At 40.6% G+C, this 16,210-nt stretch overlaps 2 protein-coding genes across 4 annotated transcripts in view; both read right to left on the bottom strand.

Moving 5' to 3' along the window:
* The window catches only part of STAB1 (stabilin 1), a 60,707-nt gene extending 56,320 nt beyond the window's left edge, over positions 1-4,387 (bottom strand). Inside the window, exons 1-2 of one of the 2 annotated variants that reach the window (XM_065845262.2) lie at positions 4,244-4,387; positions 3,040-3,192 (exon numbers count right to left, since the gene is read on the bottom strand). In XM_065845262.2, the coding sequence (XP_065701334.1) occupies positions 3,040-3,192; positions 4,244-4,372 (282 nt within the window). In that variant the 5' untranslated portion in view covers positions 4,373-4,387. The remainder of the gene's footprint in view (positions 1-3,039; positions 3,193-4,243) is intronic. The other variant, XM_065845263.2, reaches the window with a different exon arrangement.
* Positions 4,388-10,876: 6,489 nt separating this feature from the next.
* The window catches only part of NISCH (nischarin), a 30,877-nt gene continuing 25,543 nt past the window's right edge, over positions 10,877-16,210 (bottom strand). For both annotated transcript variants that reach the window (XM_071813083.1, XM_065845569.2), the window contains exons 17-21: positions 15,934-16,108; positions 14,549-14,702; positions 13,831-13,959; positions 12,741-12,902; positions 10,877-12,269 (exon numbers count right to left, since the gene is read on the bottom strand). In XM_071813083.1, the coding sequence (XP_071669184.1) occupies positions 11,641-12,269; positions 12,741-12,902; positions 13,831-13,959; positions 14,549-14,702; positions 15,934-16,108 (1,249 nt within the window). In that variant the 3' untranslated portion in view covers positions 10,877-11,640. The remainder of the gene's footprint in view (positions 12,270-12,740; positions 12,903-13,830; positions 13,960-14,548; positions 14,703-15,933; positions 16,109-16,210) is intronic.

The following is a 16,210-nucleotide window of genomic DNA, read 5'->3' as shown; positions in this document are numbered from 1 at the left end:
CTGTGACACTTCGTGAGCTTTAGACAGCTTTCCAGTAAGATCTTCCCCTTTTTATAAGGAAATATGCTTGTGTCAGCAGGAACATGCAGGAGGAAAGAGGAAGAAAACAGCTATGTGGAAAATAATAAAAAAATATTTCCCTTCTTATTTGAGTGACAGAACTGATGAAGTAGTAGTTTTCTGGAGTGCTTTGCTTCTTAGGAAAGCAGAAGGAGGAATCAAGGGACAGAAATGCAACAGTTTGGAGAGGACAAAAGACAGACAGGAGTTTGAGTCAGAGGTGGCTCTTGGGGCACAGCCTCATGGAAAACAATGATGTCATGCTCCCTAGGGCTCCTCTGTGGCTGCTGTTTGTAAGTTTGAAGATGCTGGAGAGGGAATGTGTGCCCCTGTGATGCAGTGATGCCACCTGGCGGGCCCAGAGTCAGCGAGGTGCATGGTGGCAACATCAGGGAAAGGGGGTGAAAACAGTCACCGTGCTGACCAGGTGATGTTGTGAGCCTGGACTATACCACACTTTGGGTACAAAGCAACAGGAAAGGAAGACTGGTGCTCTCAAACAGCTCCAGAGTTCAAGGAGGCTTTTAACGCAGAAGACATCTAGCTCTGGCTGAAAGAGGTGAAGAGCCTGTGCCCACCCTGAGCTCAGCCTGCCAGGGCTGGACTCCGCTCTCCCTGCACTCATACGCACATGCACAAGCAGCTGCTGCCCTCTGTGCTCAGCTGAGACACATCTGAGCTGCTGGATGCTGCAGTGCTTCCTTCCCTCCGCTCGATCTCACACAGATGGCCCCTTACTTCTCCAATGCTCATGTTTCTTTTATTCCACCTCAGGAAAATAAGCTGGAGAGTTTTTTTAAGGACTAGTTTAATTCCCCTCATTTTTGCCCTTTATCTTCTCCTCTCAAACCATAACACAAATCCTATTGCATGACAAAACCTCAAGGAAGAAAGAAAAACACATTTGGACGTCAGTGTTCGGCTCCAACAATCCTGGGAGCCAGTTCTGGAAACAGTCATTATCTAATGAATCACCAAGTTTCCAGTGCATTTGCCCTTTACAAAACAGAGCTTAGACACATGCCTGAGTCATTATAGTCATGTACCTCCCCAAGAAGTTCTCAGCAACACTTTGGCTGAACAGACCAGAGGCTCCTGGACACAAAAACCCTTCACGTTTGTCCAAGGAAGGCACTTTTCAGCACAAGAATGAACAATTAAGTTCAGAGTACACGTAACACAAGATCTGCTGTTGCCCTGGGCGTTTCCCACCATCCCAGCTGCAGCGCACTGGAGGCAGAGAGGGATGCGGAGAGCATCCCCTCGTCTTCCACCTGCCTCCACTCCACCTCCAGCACAGCCTGGGACTGGCCTCCTCCCAGCAGAAAAACTTTCAGGGCTCTCACACAGAAAACAAATCAGGCAAACAGATCTGCTGTCATGTTTGAGCCTGAGGTAATATCACTGAAAAAAAGCTAGCACAAAATATCTCTTTTCCCCTTAATGGCCCCTGCAAGGCTCCTGCAAGACAATGGAGGCCTCTTGTGGAATCACAGCACTTCTATTGCAATCAAATCCAATAGCCATCCTTAACTATACTGGACAAGACTTCCTTAGACCCTTGCTTTTCCTTACCTCCCATTGCATGCTTTCAAACATTTCTTATCTTTCTCCAAAAAAGAGGAAAACTGAGGAAAAACTCTAAAACGAGGTTATTTTTCCTGGCTTAAATAAACTGGTCCAGAAGTGATTCAAGACATTTCTCTTCTATGTGAGTGGGGGTACTCATTACCTGATATTTTAACTGTTTCACACCAAGCCAGCCACCTCGGTGATGACAGAAATCAACACAGTGCCTCAAAGTCAAGAGATAAAAATTTCCACTTACACCAGCTGAAGCTGTGAGCCCATGACTCCGAATGCGCTTCTATACCAGAACCCATCTGCCTGGAATCAACACCTCGAACCAAACAAAAACCAGCAGTACTGACACTTCTTCAAACCATGTCTGTGCACATCACCTTAATTAACCTGCAAGCTTGAGGGTTCATACCTTATTTGTATGCTTATTAGTCATTTATGGTCCTTTTATGAAAGGCTCCATACAAAGCTTCCACCCAAAGTCCTGACCCTGAAGCATCTTTTCAGTGCTCTGCGTTTTTCTAAATTAAGTCTTTCAGACTCACATGCACCCTCCTTACCACGGGTCTGTCCACAAGGCCCCTCTTTGTCATTCAAGACAAAACAACCCTTCCGTAGCACAGACCCCCAGAGAATAAGAGTTCAAGTGCCCCCACACAGCTTCTGACTTTGTTGGCCAGGTCATTCCTGCAACAGCAGGACACAAGAAGGGTGATGGCAGAAGAGAAAATAGTATGAATTAGTGTGAATTCTAGCCTACAGAAAGTGGGATGTCTCACCATGGAGCCTAGAGATCTACCAGGGCATTGAACATTCTTCTAGATGCTGCTGCTAAACACAAAAACAGAGACAAAGGAATAAAAAGAAAATAAATAGAATGGAAAAAAAAATGAAACAAAATGGAAAATACTCCACGCTCCTCACTGGGGAGCTGCTGGGAAATGTACTGGAAGAAAAGGTATTTACCCTGTTGCAAAACAATAATTTGATGAGATTTTACATGCTTTTTATATAAAATTATCCTGGGAACCTATGGACCTGTCCTGCCAGACGCTAAGCTCCCATCACATGTACTGAAAATAACGGAAGATGCTAAGTATATTCCTTTCATACTACTACTTTCATATTCAGTGCTGAATATAAATACAGAATTAATCTGATCTAAAACTCAAGCAGCTCCTTTCAACCTTATTTTTAGTTCCTCAGTTTAGACTACATACACACAAGCAGAAAAGATACCTTACAGTCCTGAAGTTTAATTATGGATGCTATTCTGCACGTAACTTACTAAACATAAATGGAAAAAAGGAATTTCGGGGAGGATTATTTCATAATGTGCAACCATCTAAATAGGAAGAACTTTTAAATGAATGTTTAAACAAAGACTCACAGACTTACCCTCTGACTCTGGCAGTCAGCTGTGGGAGCGAAGCACGCTGCTAAGAAGAAAAACAGCAATCCAGGAGGATGCATTTTCATGCTTTTACAGGCAGGACCCTTTCCACAAAAGGGGTGGCAATAGAGGCTGCAATTTCTGTAAAATAAGACCGCCTACTAAGAATCAGATCCAAGACAAACCAGAGGTTAAAAGTAAACAGGGAGAGAGCATTTTCGCACTGTGCTCTTTGGCTGCAAAGCCTTCAGAAGTGGATCTGCTACTTCCAGCGTTATGTCTGAATCAATATCACCAGTTCTTTCTTTCTTTTTTAAAATGCACAAGCAGGACTCCTTAGTAAAAGGTTTACTCAAAACAGGAACATCTACGGATTTCCTCTTACATATCAGTTCAAAACAGAAGGAAGGAAATCCTTAGTTTTCAACTAATTGGAATGAAAAGCAGTTAACTGTATGCTTAACTGAAGGCAAATCCAATCGGCAAACTTAAGTACCGTGAATTTGCGAAGTGTAAATTAATTTCCTTTTACCACTAATGTTAACATGTCTACAACACCTCAAACAAAAGGTAGACCTGACCATTACCTATCCCAAAGTATGCATGAACAAAGCAATGTGAGTGATGTGCTGTGCTTCAGAGCAATAATGTAAGCACATCCCACCAATCAATCAAGCACTTTGGGTAGGCTTTGATATTTATTTAAAGTATTTGAGTTTCTCAGCAAGCAAAACATCACATTTTGCAGGTGCTATGGCAGCAGTGGCGAAATACATCATTTTCCAAGCACACTGCTGACAGCTTGATGAATGCAAGGAGCACTTCCATAGCACTCAGAATAGGAAACCTCCCAAAATGGGATTAAAAAAATACATGCTAGCCTGAGGTACGGTGTGCAATCGAATTTCTCATTTTGAACATTACAAACAACCAAGAATTGATTATTGACAGATTTTATATGGACTTCTTTTCTTTATGCTGCACTGAGCAGTCTAAAGACTGCTGTTGTTGGTAACAAATCCTACTAAGCAATGAGGTATCTTCTCATTTTTGAGCCATTAATAGTACATGAAGGTGTCTAAATGAAACCAGCATAGGAAACTGCTCTTGTGCTTATGTAAATATTTGAGAGCATTAATATTCTTTTGTCTCCCCTCCCGCCAACTACACATACTAACATATAAAGTATATTAGAACTGTTGTACTTACTAGTGCTATTAATTGTCCTTTAGCTCTTCCTCCATCCCCCAGAGACAGACAGCATGAAGAACAGCAAAGCACTATTATATATCCACGAACAGGAAGCAGATAAGGCACACACCATCCACAGCGACCCATGTGAGAAGCACCAGCCCACAGCTCAATCTGACGACTCAGCCCCCTTGTCCTGCTTCAGGACAACTGCAGCCCTGGTAAGGCCACTCTGGCAAGGTCAGAGGGCTCGCACAGCTCTGGAAACCATTTGGTACCCTGCAGATCTGTGAAAGCAGGCAGAAGCAACATAGCTCGGACCAGTTCCGGTGGGATGGTAGTCGCAAAGGGACAGAGGGGACATTCTTGTAGAGGGGGACATTAGTATGGAAGCTGTACAATGCTTTGTTTACCTACAGTCATGGTGCTAGACTGCCCATGTAAGCAGAAGAATGAACCTGCTCCTCTGCTCCATGCTACCTGTTAGGCATACATAGCTAGAACAGGCAGCCCAGAAGGATGCTGAGCACTTGTTGACAGTCTTCCGAGCGCTGGTTATACAACATATGGATTAAGTTGCCAGTACTGGGCATCCACAGATAGCTGATAAGCTTTTAAGATGAAAATAGCTTACCCTGAGGTACTGAAGAGGCAGGGGGATCTTTTAATGAACTTTCAGACCATTTTCCAAATGGTTAAACACTGAAAGCGGACAGGGGAAAAAGGACGCACGAAGACTGATTCTGAGGCTTTCCAGTGCTGCTTATCATCACTGCATCTGAACTACTCAAAGGAAACTAGGAAAGGAAGGGAAAGAAAGGCTCGGTAAAATTCCCGTCTGAATGAAATAAATCACATTCACAGTAACATCAAAAGGTTCACAGCCAGCTTTCTTATCTGACCATAACTCATCTAAAGACAAGCAATGGAACAGCAATATACAGGCTAAAATTGCAAACACTGAGTACCGCCCCTGTACAGTAGCAGAGTATAAACTGAAAAATGAAAACGTCATCTGTCATCAGATGCTGCTTTCCTGATCAAGCAGCACAGGCAGCGCGTTTCAGTCACTGCGTATGAACTGCTATGAGGGAATGGGAACTGCTGGATCTGAAACTGCTGCTGGATCTGAAACATCCAAACATGCATCAACTTCAGATCTGCATGATTCTGGGCATTAGTAAGGTGGTGAAGTACCAACCGCCTTCAAATTAATGGGTGGCCAAGAGCCATTAATAATGCTCAGTGCACAGCAGAAAGAAGTCAATGTGGTCACAGTGGCAGTATAACCAAAGGTGGCTACAATGACATGGAAACAGGGAGCAAAACTGGCTGAAACGAACACAAATTACTGCTCCACTTACACTGTTCCCGTTCTCTTCTGATAGATAGATTCCTCCTAGGCAGATGGATGGATTTTCTCATGGGTGACATCAATAAAAAGCTTATCCCTCAGAGGCAAAATGCATTGGATCAATTTTTTTATTCCACTGTTTTGTCCAACAGCCTTTACGATTGTCAATAAATTAAAAAAACAGTTCCCTCGCTCATTTCTATATGAGACCAGACCATATACATACACATCTGCACAAAGCATTTAAATTCCCCAAAGTCCCACAAAGCAAGATCCTGAGATCTGTCAGAGCATTCAATATCTGATTGCTCCTAAAATGTCAAGAATTTACAGATTAAATACCCAGGGGTGCATTAGGAATGAATCCATGGGACTTGCTATGTCACCAGTAATTAAAGGAATATGTAAGAAAGAAAAACTGGGAAAAAACCCACCTTCATCAAGGGGAAAATTTATAGGCAAGTCTTCTAAGGGTCTGGTAACATAGCATGCAAATGGCCCTGTGCAGGCAGAGTAGAAGGGTTTCTTTCACATCCCAGTCAATGTTTGACTGAAACAGGATTGTGCAAATCCAATTTTAAAACATACAGTAGGAGTTTTCAACTGTCAGTGTGTTTATCTGCGAGCTTTGGCATGTGGGCTTTCATTTGTTTTGGAAAGCATGGAGGTTGAATTATCAGTCAAGTGTCTCCTGCCCACACAGCAAAGGTGGCTGGTTTAGCAGCTGAAGTCACAGAAGTGGCTCTCAGAAGCACCATCTTCAAATTCTGGCCCCAATACAGGCAACTTCTATGAACTAATAGTATTTTACTCTGTAGTCTGAGTCTCCCAAATCATCAGCGGATTGTCAGCAAGCAGCATTGGTACTCAGGATTTTTTCCTCACTCAGTTTTTTTGCTTCATGCATTGACAAAAGTTTGGTTCCTCTAAAGTAACTTATCTAAGACTTGGTACTTTTATTTGTGAACACAAACATTGAGTTGAGAAACTGCTCGTGAAAACTACTCAAGCTGTTCCATGGAAAACAAAAAAATAGTCGCCTGGGTAAAGGAAAAGGATACATCTACGAACCCTTCCAGCCTCCCTGCCTGTGTCATGCTGCATTTTAAAATGCTGGGTCACCAGCCCTCCTCTGTGAAGTGTGTGCAGCCCTGGCTAGCTTGGGCAATTTCCTGCTATTGAAATATTTTGTTTAAGCAATCTTTACAGAAATTACAGAGCCAAGACAAATGATTTACCACCCAGTACGCCATGCCACACAGCCTCTGTGGGAGTGGAGCATTTGATTACACCCACAGTGAGAAACAGACTCTCATTCCACTCTTCTGGGAAAGAACATGAAGTCTCTTTGCTCTGAATTGTGTGTTGGAAGGCCATGGCTCTACAGAGGTACCAGCAAGGGATTAAAGAGGCCAAGTCAGAAGTGCTGGTGTGTAGGAAGGGAGCCAGCTCTACCATACGTACTGAACACACCCCTGAGGCTGCTGGTGCAGGGGCTGGGAGACAATTCTATTTTTTTTTTCTTAGCAACCTAGAAGGAACAGGAATTTAAATGCAAAAAAAATGAAAGGTCACACAGCAAGTAGGAGACTGTTTATCTCACTCTCACACATCCAGTGATCCAATGCTAAGCAGACAGGTAGAGAGAGATGGCCTAAGCACAAGGTTGTGGTGCAATTCAGGAAGAAATTATCACAGCTGCTCACATCCTGTTAGTTCAAAACTTCGAAAGGGCAGAAATACAGATATCTGTACATAAATGCTGTACATCCTGGCCTATTTATTGCTAATGACTCCCAGTTCCTTTATATATGCTCTTGTAGCAAAAGCCAGCTACATATTCCATCTCTTGGTTTTACTTTTTGTACCTTTTCCACATATTAAGCAGTGCCCCGCAATTGTACTGGAAGTGTCAGGCACTAAATTCCTCGCAGATATTCAGTATGAATTGGATGTCTGAGTAAAACTGTTTGAACAAACAGGCAGAGCTATTGAAACTCAGCACCTGCTCACATCAGCACAACTGTTTTTCCACAGTGGTGCTGCTTACCCTTCACCCATTGTTATCCATAAGGGACAGAAAGAGCCTATGATGTGTTTGACTTAAGCTATAGCAGTTTGCCAAGGAGTGCACTGAAGCAATTGCCCATGAATAGCACGACAGAAACAAGAGTTGAGATCCCACTATCTCAGCATTTTCAACAACTTTGGAGATGCTGGGAGTTCTCATCATCCCCTCTCAGAGGCCTTAAGTTTCAAAGCATGAGGGCCTAATGAACAGCTTATCAACATCAGCTATTACTCTTCATGTACCTATTCACACTTTTTTTTTTCCAGTGTTGGCCACAGCCTTTCTTCAGCACCTTCTTATTCCGAAGAGTTTCATATCCTCCCTTTTTCCACATCAGTTTTTAGCTTACCAAGTTACTAAATGCTTTTCATTATCGGGTAAACAGCAGGAAACAGCAGTCTGCAGTCTGTCTGCTAAGCCACAACTTCACGCTTTTCCTCATGTTGCTGCTTCTCCGCTTAAGATTTGGTGTGTTTGAAGATTAATACTGCAGAGGTAAAACTTTTTGATCAGAAAGATTCACGCAGGAAGCAGGGGCATTGTGTGTTACTTGACTCCTTATCTAAACTGACATGAACAGGAAGACAAGTCAGAGGGGCTGATGTAAATCCATCACTGTTCAGTGCACGCACAGCCAGGCAGATTACAGCACTGTGGACACAGGACAGACAGGATGCAGCCACGCTCCCGTTTCTCTTGCAAAGCAAAACACAGTCTAGCTCGGGTCAGCACCTCATTTACCTTCCTTCCTAATGAAATTCATTTACAATTTTTTAATTGTAATGCAAGGAAAGTTTTAACACATTTGGGTACATCCTCAGCAGATGACACTGAACATGATGGCCTGGGTCCTCCTGGCACACACCTACATCAGCTGCACGGCCAGACCAGGCAAGTCTCGGATGGTTTACGAGATACTTTCCTGAGCAAGGTTTCCCCAGCTGCCTAGACACGCATCTGGTCATAATTTTAGCTACTTAGATACTGTCTTAATGCTGAACAAGGGTTGCAAGCTGTAAAAGATTTGCATATAAAGGGCCTCATAACACTCTTGCAAAATGAGAGGTAGAAATCATGACTTTTATTTGACCACAACTGCTGACAAAACTACTTCATTTTGCAAAATTTTCTGCAGAAACATTGTGGAAAGCTGAGAAATCTCTATGAAATGAAACAATCATAAAGTTCAAGATTAAGGATTGTGCATTTTCAATGAAAACTCATTTAAATAAATGCCTATATTTAGAAATAAAACATTATATTAGAATTAGACAAAGACAAAAATTGTGTCATTCCTCAACACCAGCCTATTCACCTTAACATTGTACTTAAATGAACAGAAATTGGTACCCACAAAGCACTGTAATATGGGCAGGGGATCAGATATCTGGTGGCCGAAAAGGGGGAATTCTTGTTTTGGCTTTGGTTGGGTTTGTTGTTTATTTTTTCCAGGTAAAAATGAAAAAGAGCTAAAGTGTCAGGGAAAAACTTTGCCAGGTAAGGCATGGGCTGTGCAAAGTAAAGTACAAAATATTTTTCTATTGAAAAATGCCCTGAAGTAAACAATTCTGATGGCACCATAGAAGAGATACTTAATTGAAGAATCAAGAAATACTGCAGTATGTATCTTACAAATTATTGAACATTGTTAAATCTTAAGATGTGATCAGTGACAAAAGAGAGCCTCTGAAAAGAGACTTCAACAGTTCCAACTACATAACAAGCAGGGGGTTTTCCTCACTTGTTCTAATACAGGATTCTATGATACGCACTATTGTACTGAAATACATTTGAGCAGCTGGATTTTACAAAGGATGCTTACAAACAGAACTCAGGTCTATCTCAAGCAGAAAGCAACCCCCAGGAGAGGCCTTACAAATAAAACAGAAGTGGGGTTGACTTATCCAGAAACAATGACAAATATAATGCCTAGTATAAAAGGCCATGATATTTCTTCACATTGGCTCAAACCCTACACATCTCCAAAGGACTCATTACAGATTCCCTCTGCATTCACTTAAACAAATAACCATATTTGTAAATGATCTGTTCATTTGCCAAGGTCTCAAATGCTGGCAGATCAGACTATTCAAGTTGCCACAGGATTCTCTTAAGTGTTAACCTATGAGAATTACAAATAAGTGATTAACAGAGTTACTTCAGAGAGAACTAATGAAGACCTAAACTTTTAATTACTTTATCCCTAGGATTTTTATTTTAGAAGTTACCTTTTTTTTCTACCTAATAACAAAATTAAGCTTAAATGAAAACATAAGTATCCTTGAGACTTCAGGTAATAGAAGAGCTCTGAAGTACAGGAAAATTTAATTTTCCCCTAGAGTCTACAGTACCTACCTTAACTGTTCAGTTCGGCCTAAGCTTGAGAGGGGCTCAGTTTCCTCTGCTAAACTGTAACCAGAGCAGCATGCAGGTAAAGCTCCTCGCCTCTTTGGTTGTTCAGGGAACTCCACTGCATCCTGCAGTACAATTTTGAATTTGGCTGCCTGTGTCTTTATCATCCTTGCACTGCCACATTCCTGGACTCTGGATCCTAAAGAGCAGATCCAAGCTCCCCATCAGCACAGAATAACCCTCCACAGAACCACCAAATTCCCAGTGCCACTGCGGACTCGCCATACTCAGAGAAAACTCGGAACTTGTTCGGACGAAGCCCTGAGCAATCTGTTTGAAGACTGCCTTGCTTTGAGCTTGACTGTCGGACCTCCAGAGGTCTCTTCCAACCTAAATTTTTCTGTGTGGTTTTTTTTTTTTTTTTTAAGGAGCATCAGCTGGTACATACGTATCAAAACTGTCCTTCCCTTCTTAATCCCAGCAGACACAGTCTTTTTTCAAAGTCTCAGTATTAGTCTTCAAAACAGTGAGTAGGGATTTTACTGTCATGGGGGAGGCTAAAACCTCTTGGGCATTGTAATATTCAAGTAAAGATGACAGCTTGGAAAGTAAATCCCTAACATCTCATAGAGAAGCAAAAGTACTTGAAATAAATCCTCAAATTGTGTTTAGAAGCTGCAGATCCTCAGTTTCCATGACTCAGCTCTATTTCTGGACCAGTACGAGCTTGCTAGTGTAGAACAAACTTTTCTTCTTTCATCTTGCTGCATATTTCATACTTTACAACACACTCTAGGAACATAATATGTGCTGCTGAACTGCCATATGGTATCCTGCAAACACAAGATAAACTTGAACAAAGACAAGGCCAAAATAAAACTGTCAAATTACACTTTATTTGTATTGACAAAATAGGCAAAATAAAGACTTCGTGTTCAGAGATACAAATTCATTATTTGCTGACAAAATGCTCATACCCATGTTGGGTATTTCCCATTTCAGGATGATACTGAGTGGATCTTTAACAGGCAATTCTTTTTTTATCCTAGGATAAGGAAAAACAATGCCCATGAAACTAATTTCATATGAAATTTGTCACCTGCTTGTTGCTCAAATTTTCCTGCTAAGTTCATGATTGGCAGCAAATAATTACATTTGGCCTCAAAGAAAAACATATGTAAAACTGTAAGATCATTAAATAATAAGCATTAGCAGCATACCCAAAATACTTCTTGTACAAAGAACATTGCACTTGAACATACACAAGCATTTACCCTTATTTACATATTAGAGTTTGTATAGAACAGCAAGACTGATATATACAGAAAAATAGCAGAAACCTTAACGGCCCTAGACAGCGTATCTCATGTTGACTCCTTAATTTTTTCCATACAGTTTCCCAGGATGTCTCATGATTTTTTTCACTATATACTACTGCATAAAAAATAGACTTTACAAGAAGTTCAGTCCCCAGTTAACACTTCAGAATATTTCTACGTACTATTAAATGTTCACTGCACTAGGGAGTAAGGGAGTCCAGGTCAGCTCCTTATTTTAATAAACGGAACTTAACAGGCGCTATCTAAACACTGTGCTTTACCTTATAGTAGACACTGAAATCACTTAGCTGTGCAATAATTACCCAGTGAGTTCCAAGGGCAGTTCCCTACCACACAGGATCTCCCACTGTCTTGCAAGCAGCGAAATTAATTTCTCCCTGCTTTCTGCACTCGGGATGAAGATGTACCACTGGATCTCTCTGCTCCTGCTGACTTCTTGTTTAGTATTTCCCTTTGGTGCGCTATCATCTTCTCCAAAGTGATCCAGTGTTAAATTCTGCATCAGATCCTGATTCTGAACATCATCAAACACAAATGTAAGTGCCTGTGGATATGTCTGATAACCCATAAGTACTCTATCTAAATCCCGGATTCGTCTTCCATCTGCAAGCTGATACTTATCTCTCTTTGGTGGTTCCTTAGCAAATTCGGGTAGTGGGTAACTGATATAATCTTCATCAAAGAGGAACAAATCAGAGCTGGTTAATATAAGTGTTTTAGGCTGAAGCAAACTAGTGTTTTGGGCAGACCCTTCGACATGATTTACTTGAAAAGCCAACACATACAGAAGGATGTTGAGGGACGGAAGATTGGTCAAACCATCCATCTTCTCTGCCACCAGAAAGGCAAGGTCCCCAATTTCCTCTTCATTTGGATAAATAAATTTTACTCTGCTAGAGTGAATCAGTTCATAATTCTCCATTTTTCCTGCAATAAATGTACATTCATTATACTTCCAGTTAGTACTGTACAATACTTTAACACATTAGGATAAGCAACGAACTTTGACAGCTGCAAGAATTCAAGTTTTATATCTACTTATACATAGTTTCACTTATTTACAATACTAGAATAATTTTCTTTGGGCTGTAGATCTCTACTGGAGTCTCTCTTGCAGTACCAACATACTTTTCTGCAAATTTCTAACTGCATAATTGGTTCAGGGTGATGGCAGAAGAGGCAGAAGGAAATACAGCTGGATCCTCCTATCAGAGGTTATCCACCTCCCTACCAGCTGGCCTCTTCCCCAGTTCAGATAAGGCACACAAGGTAAAGTCAGACAATTTAGATAAGGTATTAACTAGGAAACACTTGATGCATAGATTTCCCTCAAAAGTTTTTAATTGGTATGCTTTAGATGATGCCTAACTAATTAGTGATGTAGAAAAAACCACTTACCCGTGTTTTTACTCCCAAATTCAGAGTAGAAGTCTTTATCTACTGGTTCAGGTGAAGGTGTGCGTGCAAGCAGTGACAGAACTGCCATAAGCTGCTGTATGAAGGTGTGAGTGTTGTAACTGTCTCTTGTCAGGCAAGTGACGATATGATCTGCAGAATGTCCTGAAGACAGAACATAAACAATTCACACATCTGTACGTGGCATTATCATCATTTCTTCACCCAACATGCAAATGACTCCAAATAAAAACTTCTTGCAACGATTATTTCTCCTGAAAACATGCATCGTTATTCACAAAGCTTTCAAATCCTTGGAAAAGGATATTACAATCCTTACAAATCTCTCAAAAAATGAAGAATATAATTTCTCAATTTAAAATACAACATACAATTTAACTGTTCAACTCTTGCTGTACAAGTTCATTCTTATTATCATCTTATTGTTATTATTTATCTTATAGAAAAAAGTGCCTTCAGTTTTCTTTGTGAACTTGTTATCTGTAAGGTCACTTCATATCATTTCCAGAAGGCAGATTTCCTTTCCTGCCCACCATTGAGGTCCCAGCACAAGAGAATGCTGCAGAACACAGGAATGTCTGGCTCACGTGTAGTGGGACTGAGGTGAAACACCAGCCCTGAAACTTTACTCATGTTATTTCCATTAAGTTTTAAGTTGACACCATTACCTTTTGTAAATGTTACAGCTCTATCCAGAAGTCAACCATCAACTGTGCATTTTGCAACATGGGCAGCACCTTGATCTTACTCTTTACTGCAAGCCAAAACCTCAGAACAACAAGTCTTTAGATTTTCCTTTTATGTGTCATTAAGACAGGACAATTTTCAAAAACACTGGTGGGATGAATTAATTCACTGATATTAAGCTTCCCAGTTACCTCAATTACAAGATGTTGCAAGACTTATCAGCCTATTGGTACAGCTTCACTAGTGTTACACTAACTCAATTTCTTTTAAGAAGCAAAGTAGTAATATACTCTTCCATCTCACCAATAAAATAAAGAATGGAATTCATCTAAAACTAAACAGACAAAATAGAACTGGAAAAACTTAAAGCACAAGATGTACTCACCGGTAATTCGGAAGTATTGGTCAAACAGGCCAACATTTACTGACTGCAGGTCATTAAGTTTTAGCACAAAGTAGCAAGAGAGGTGGAAAGAGCTATTTTCACAATCTGAGTTTTCTTTGTTCCAAAAATCTGATGAAAAAGGACATATGATAAAGTCAACAGAAAAAACAAATATTATTCTTCTTTCCACAAGCATAATTTTTATATTCAAATCTTAAACCTGTATCACATCTGAAGGAGGAAATTAGGAAGAAGGTGGGAACAGCAGCTAATGATTTCTCAAGCAAATACAACCAAATCTCCTCCTTATCAGCAGTGTTCCCTGAAGAAGCTGCCACATCTCAGACTTAAATCAGCAGATGCATTAACAAGTGACTTGGATGAACTGAACGTACACCACGAGCTGCTTCACCTTCCATCTGCTATTTTGGTTATGAAAGGGTCTTTAGCTGTCCGGATAACGCTAGGGACCACGAAATGACATCTGACAAAAGCATGGGCACAACAGAACAGGGAAAGGTCTGTTTGAGAAGCAGACATGACTCAAGACCCTGTTTTACTGAACATTAAAGCTTCAAGTGAGTATTTGCATGCAGAAAACTGTGCCAGCCTCTCCCTCACAAGAGTACTGACCAAAACTGGTATTTAAACTGAAGACAAACACACAGACAGGGACTAAGTTGATAACATTATTAAAAGATGTAAATAGCTATCTTACCCGACTGGTGCTCATCAGCATGAATGAAAGAATCATCCAACAGAAAATAAATGGCTTTTGTTGAGAGAAGCACACAAGCCATCACTTCCACATTGGGAGTCTTATAAAACAGAACTGAAGACCACATCAGATGTCTCAACTCTTCGTTTTCCACCTAAGATGTAAATTGTATTTCATAAATCATTTGCACACTTTTATATTTCAGATAGCTTCACCATCTTAGAGGCAAATTTAGACTACAAAAAAACCCCAACAATTTGAAAATCTGAACGTGCTATAGTCAAAGAGCAGACATTCACCTCAAAACTGCTACTATAACTGCAGCAGCTTTGAGGTGAACACAGGAGTGGTCTACTAAAAATGTCATGTGTTTATGTAAGAAAACTTTTTCTGCTGTGGTCTAATTATTCCTTATTTTCTGACAAAGACTAGAAAAGCTTTTTAGAAAAACATCTAGTGCACAAGAAAAGACTTTCTAGGACAGACACTGCAGACAAAATTTTAATCAAGAGCTGAACAGTGCCTCCAAGACTCAGCAAGTCTATTGAGCCTTCAGATGCTACTGAAGAGTTGGATATAAAGGTCCTTAAGAGAGGACAGAAGCAAAGCTTGTCACTACAGCTGCTGTTCCGCCCAGCATCTTCTCAGCTTCTCACTCGCTGAGCTTACTGTGGATCCTCAGATGAGTCACCTGCTTGCTTTATCAGCTTCTCCTGGTGTAAAAAAAAGCACAACTTCTAACTTGTGCCTACCCAAAAGCTTTGGAAGTGAGGTAAGGGAATAAAAAAAAAGTTTCTGTTTCTCAATAAGCTTTTCAAATGAGATTTGTACTCAGACCACAATGACTAATCACTCAAGAAGCCACATTGTGAATTTAAGGTAAGATTGGTACTTTTAAATTTGACATTCCCCACACAGACTATAAATCTGTTTTTCAGAAATGAGGTTTATCTGCTCGTTTCTGGAGTACTGACAGACATGCACACGTGTTGTATTCATGCACCCATATTACACAAAGGAGTTGAGACTTATCAGTTTAGCTAGATACCATCACAAAATAATTATACTCCAGTAATTTTCTTTCCTTTTGCCACTTTAAAGAAAGGAGAAACATTATTGGAGTAATCATCTTCAAGATATACACTAATGTACACTCCTGTTCTGCATGAAGGATTCTGAATACAAATTATGCCTGGCAGAATCCCAGTTGCTGTAGCCAGAAACCCAAAATGGAGTAACACAAAAGTTTTTGACCAAAACGCTTCCAGGTTTCGCAGAGCCTAACTCTTGTTTTTCAGTTTGATCAGGAAAGTTCTTTTTAAAATACAGTCTAGTACTGAAAGGTCACAAGGCATCTTTTCATACCCCTGGGTCAGGCACAATACCTCTGCAATGTTGCCATGGAAAAACTCAACCAGGGCATTTCCCTTCAGCCCAGCCACATACTGCAGAGATGCAGAAACATGAAGGTGAACAGGAATCTGGTTATCTTCTGTTATCTTCTGCATAAGAAATTCAGATGGATATAAAGATGACAGCATCAGGTGAGGTTTGCAAAAGCTAGAAGAGATCCAGAAAAAGCATCATCAACATTTAAGAAATATGCAGCTCTTCCCCACAAGAATTAATACTTTATATTTAATTCGGAAATTAAGAACAGGC

Source organism: Patagioenas fasciata, chromosome 10 (genome assembly GCF_037038585.1).
Source record: "Patagioenas fasciata isolate bPatFas1 chromosome 10, bPatFas1.hap1, whole genome shotgun sequence".
Classification (NCBI taxonomy): domain Eukaryota; kingdom Metazoa; phylum Chordata; class Aves; order Columbiformes; family Columbidae; genus Patagioenas; species Patagioenas fasciata.
The sequence above is the reverse complement of the archived record's forward strand: the minus strand, read 5'-3'. Positions and strand labels throughout refer to the sequence as shown.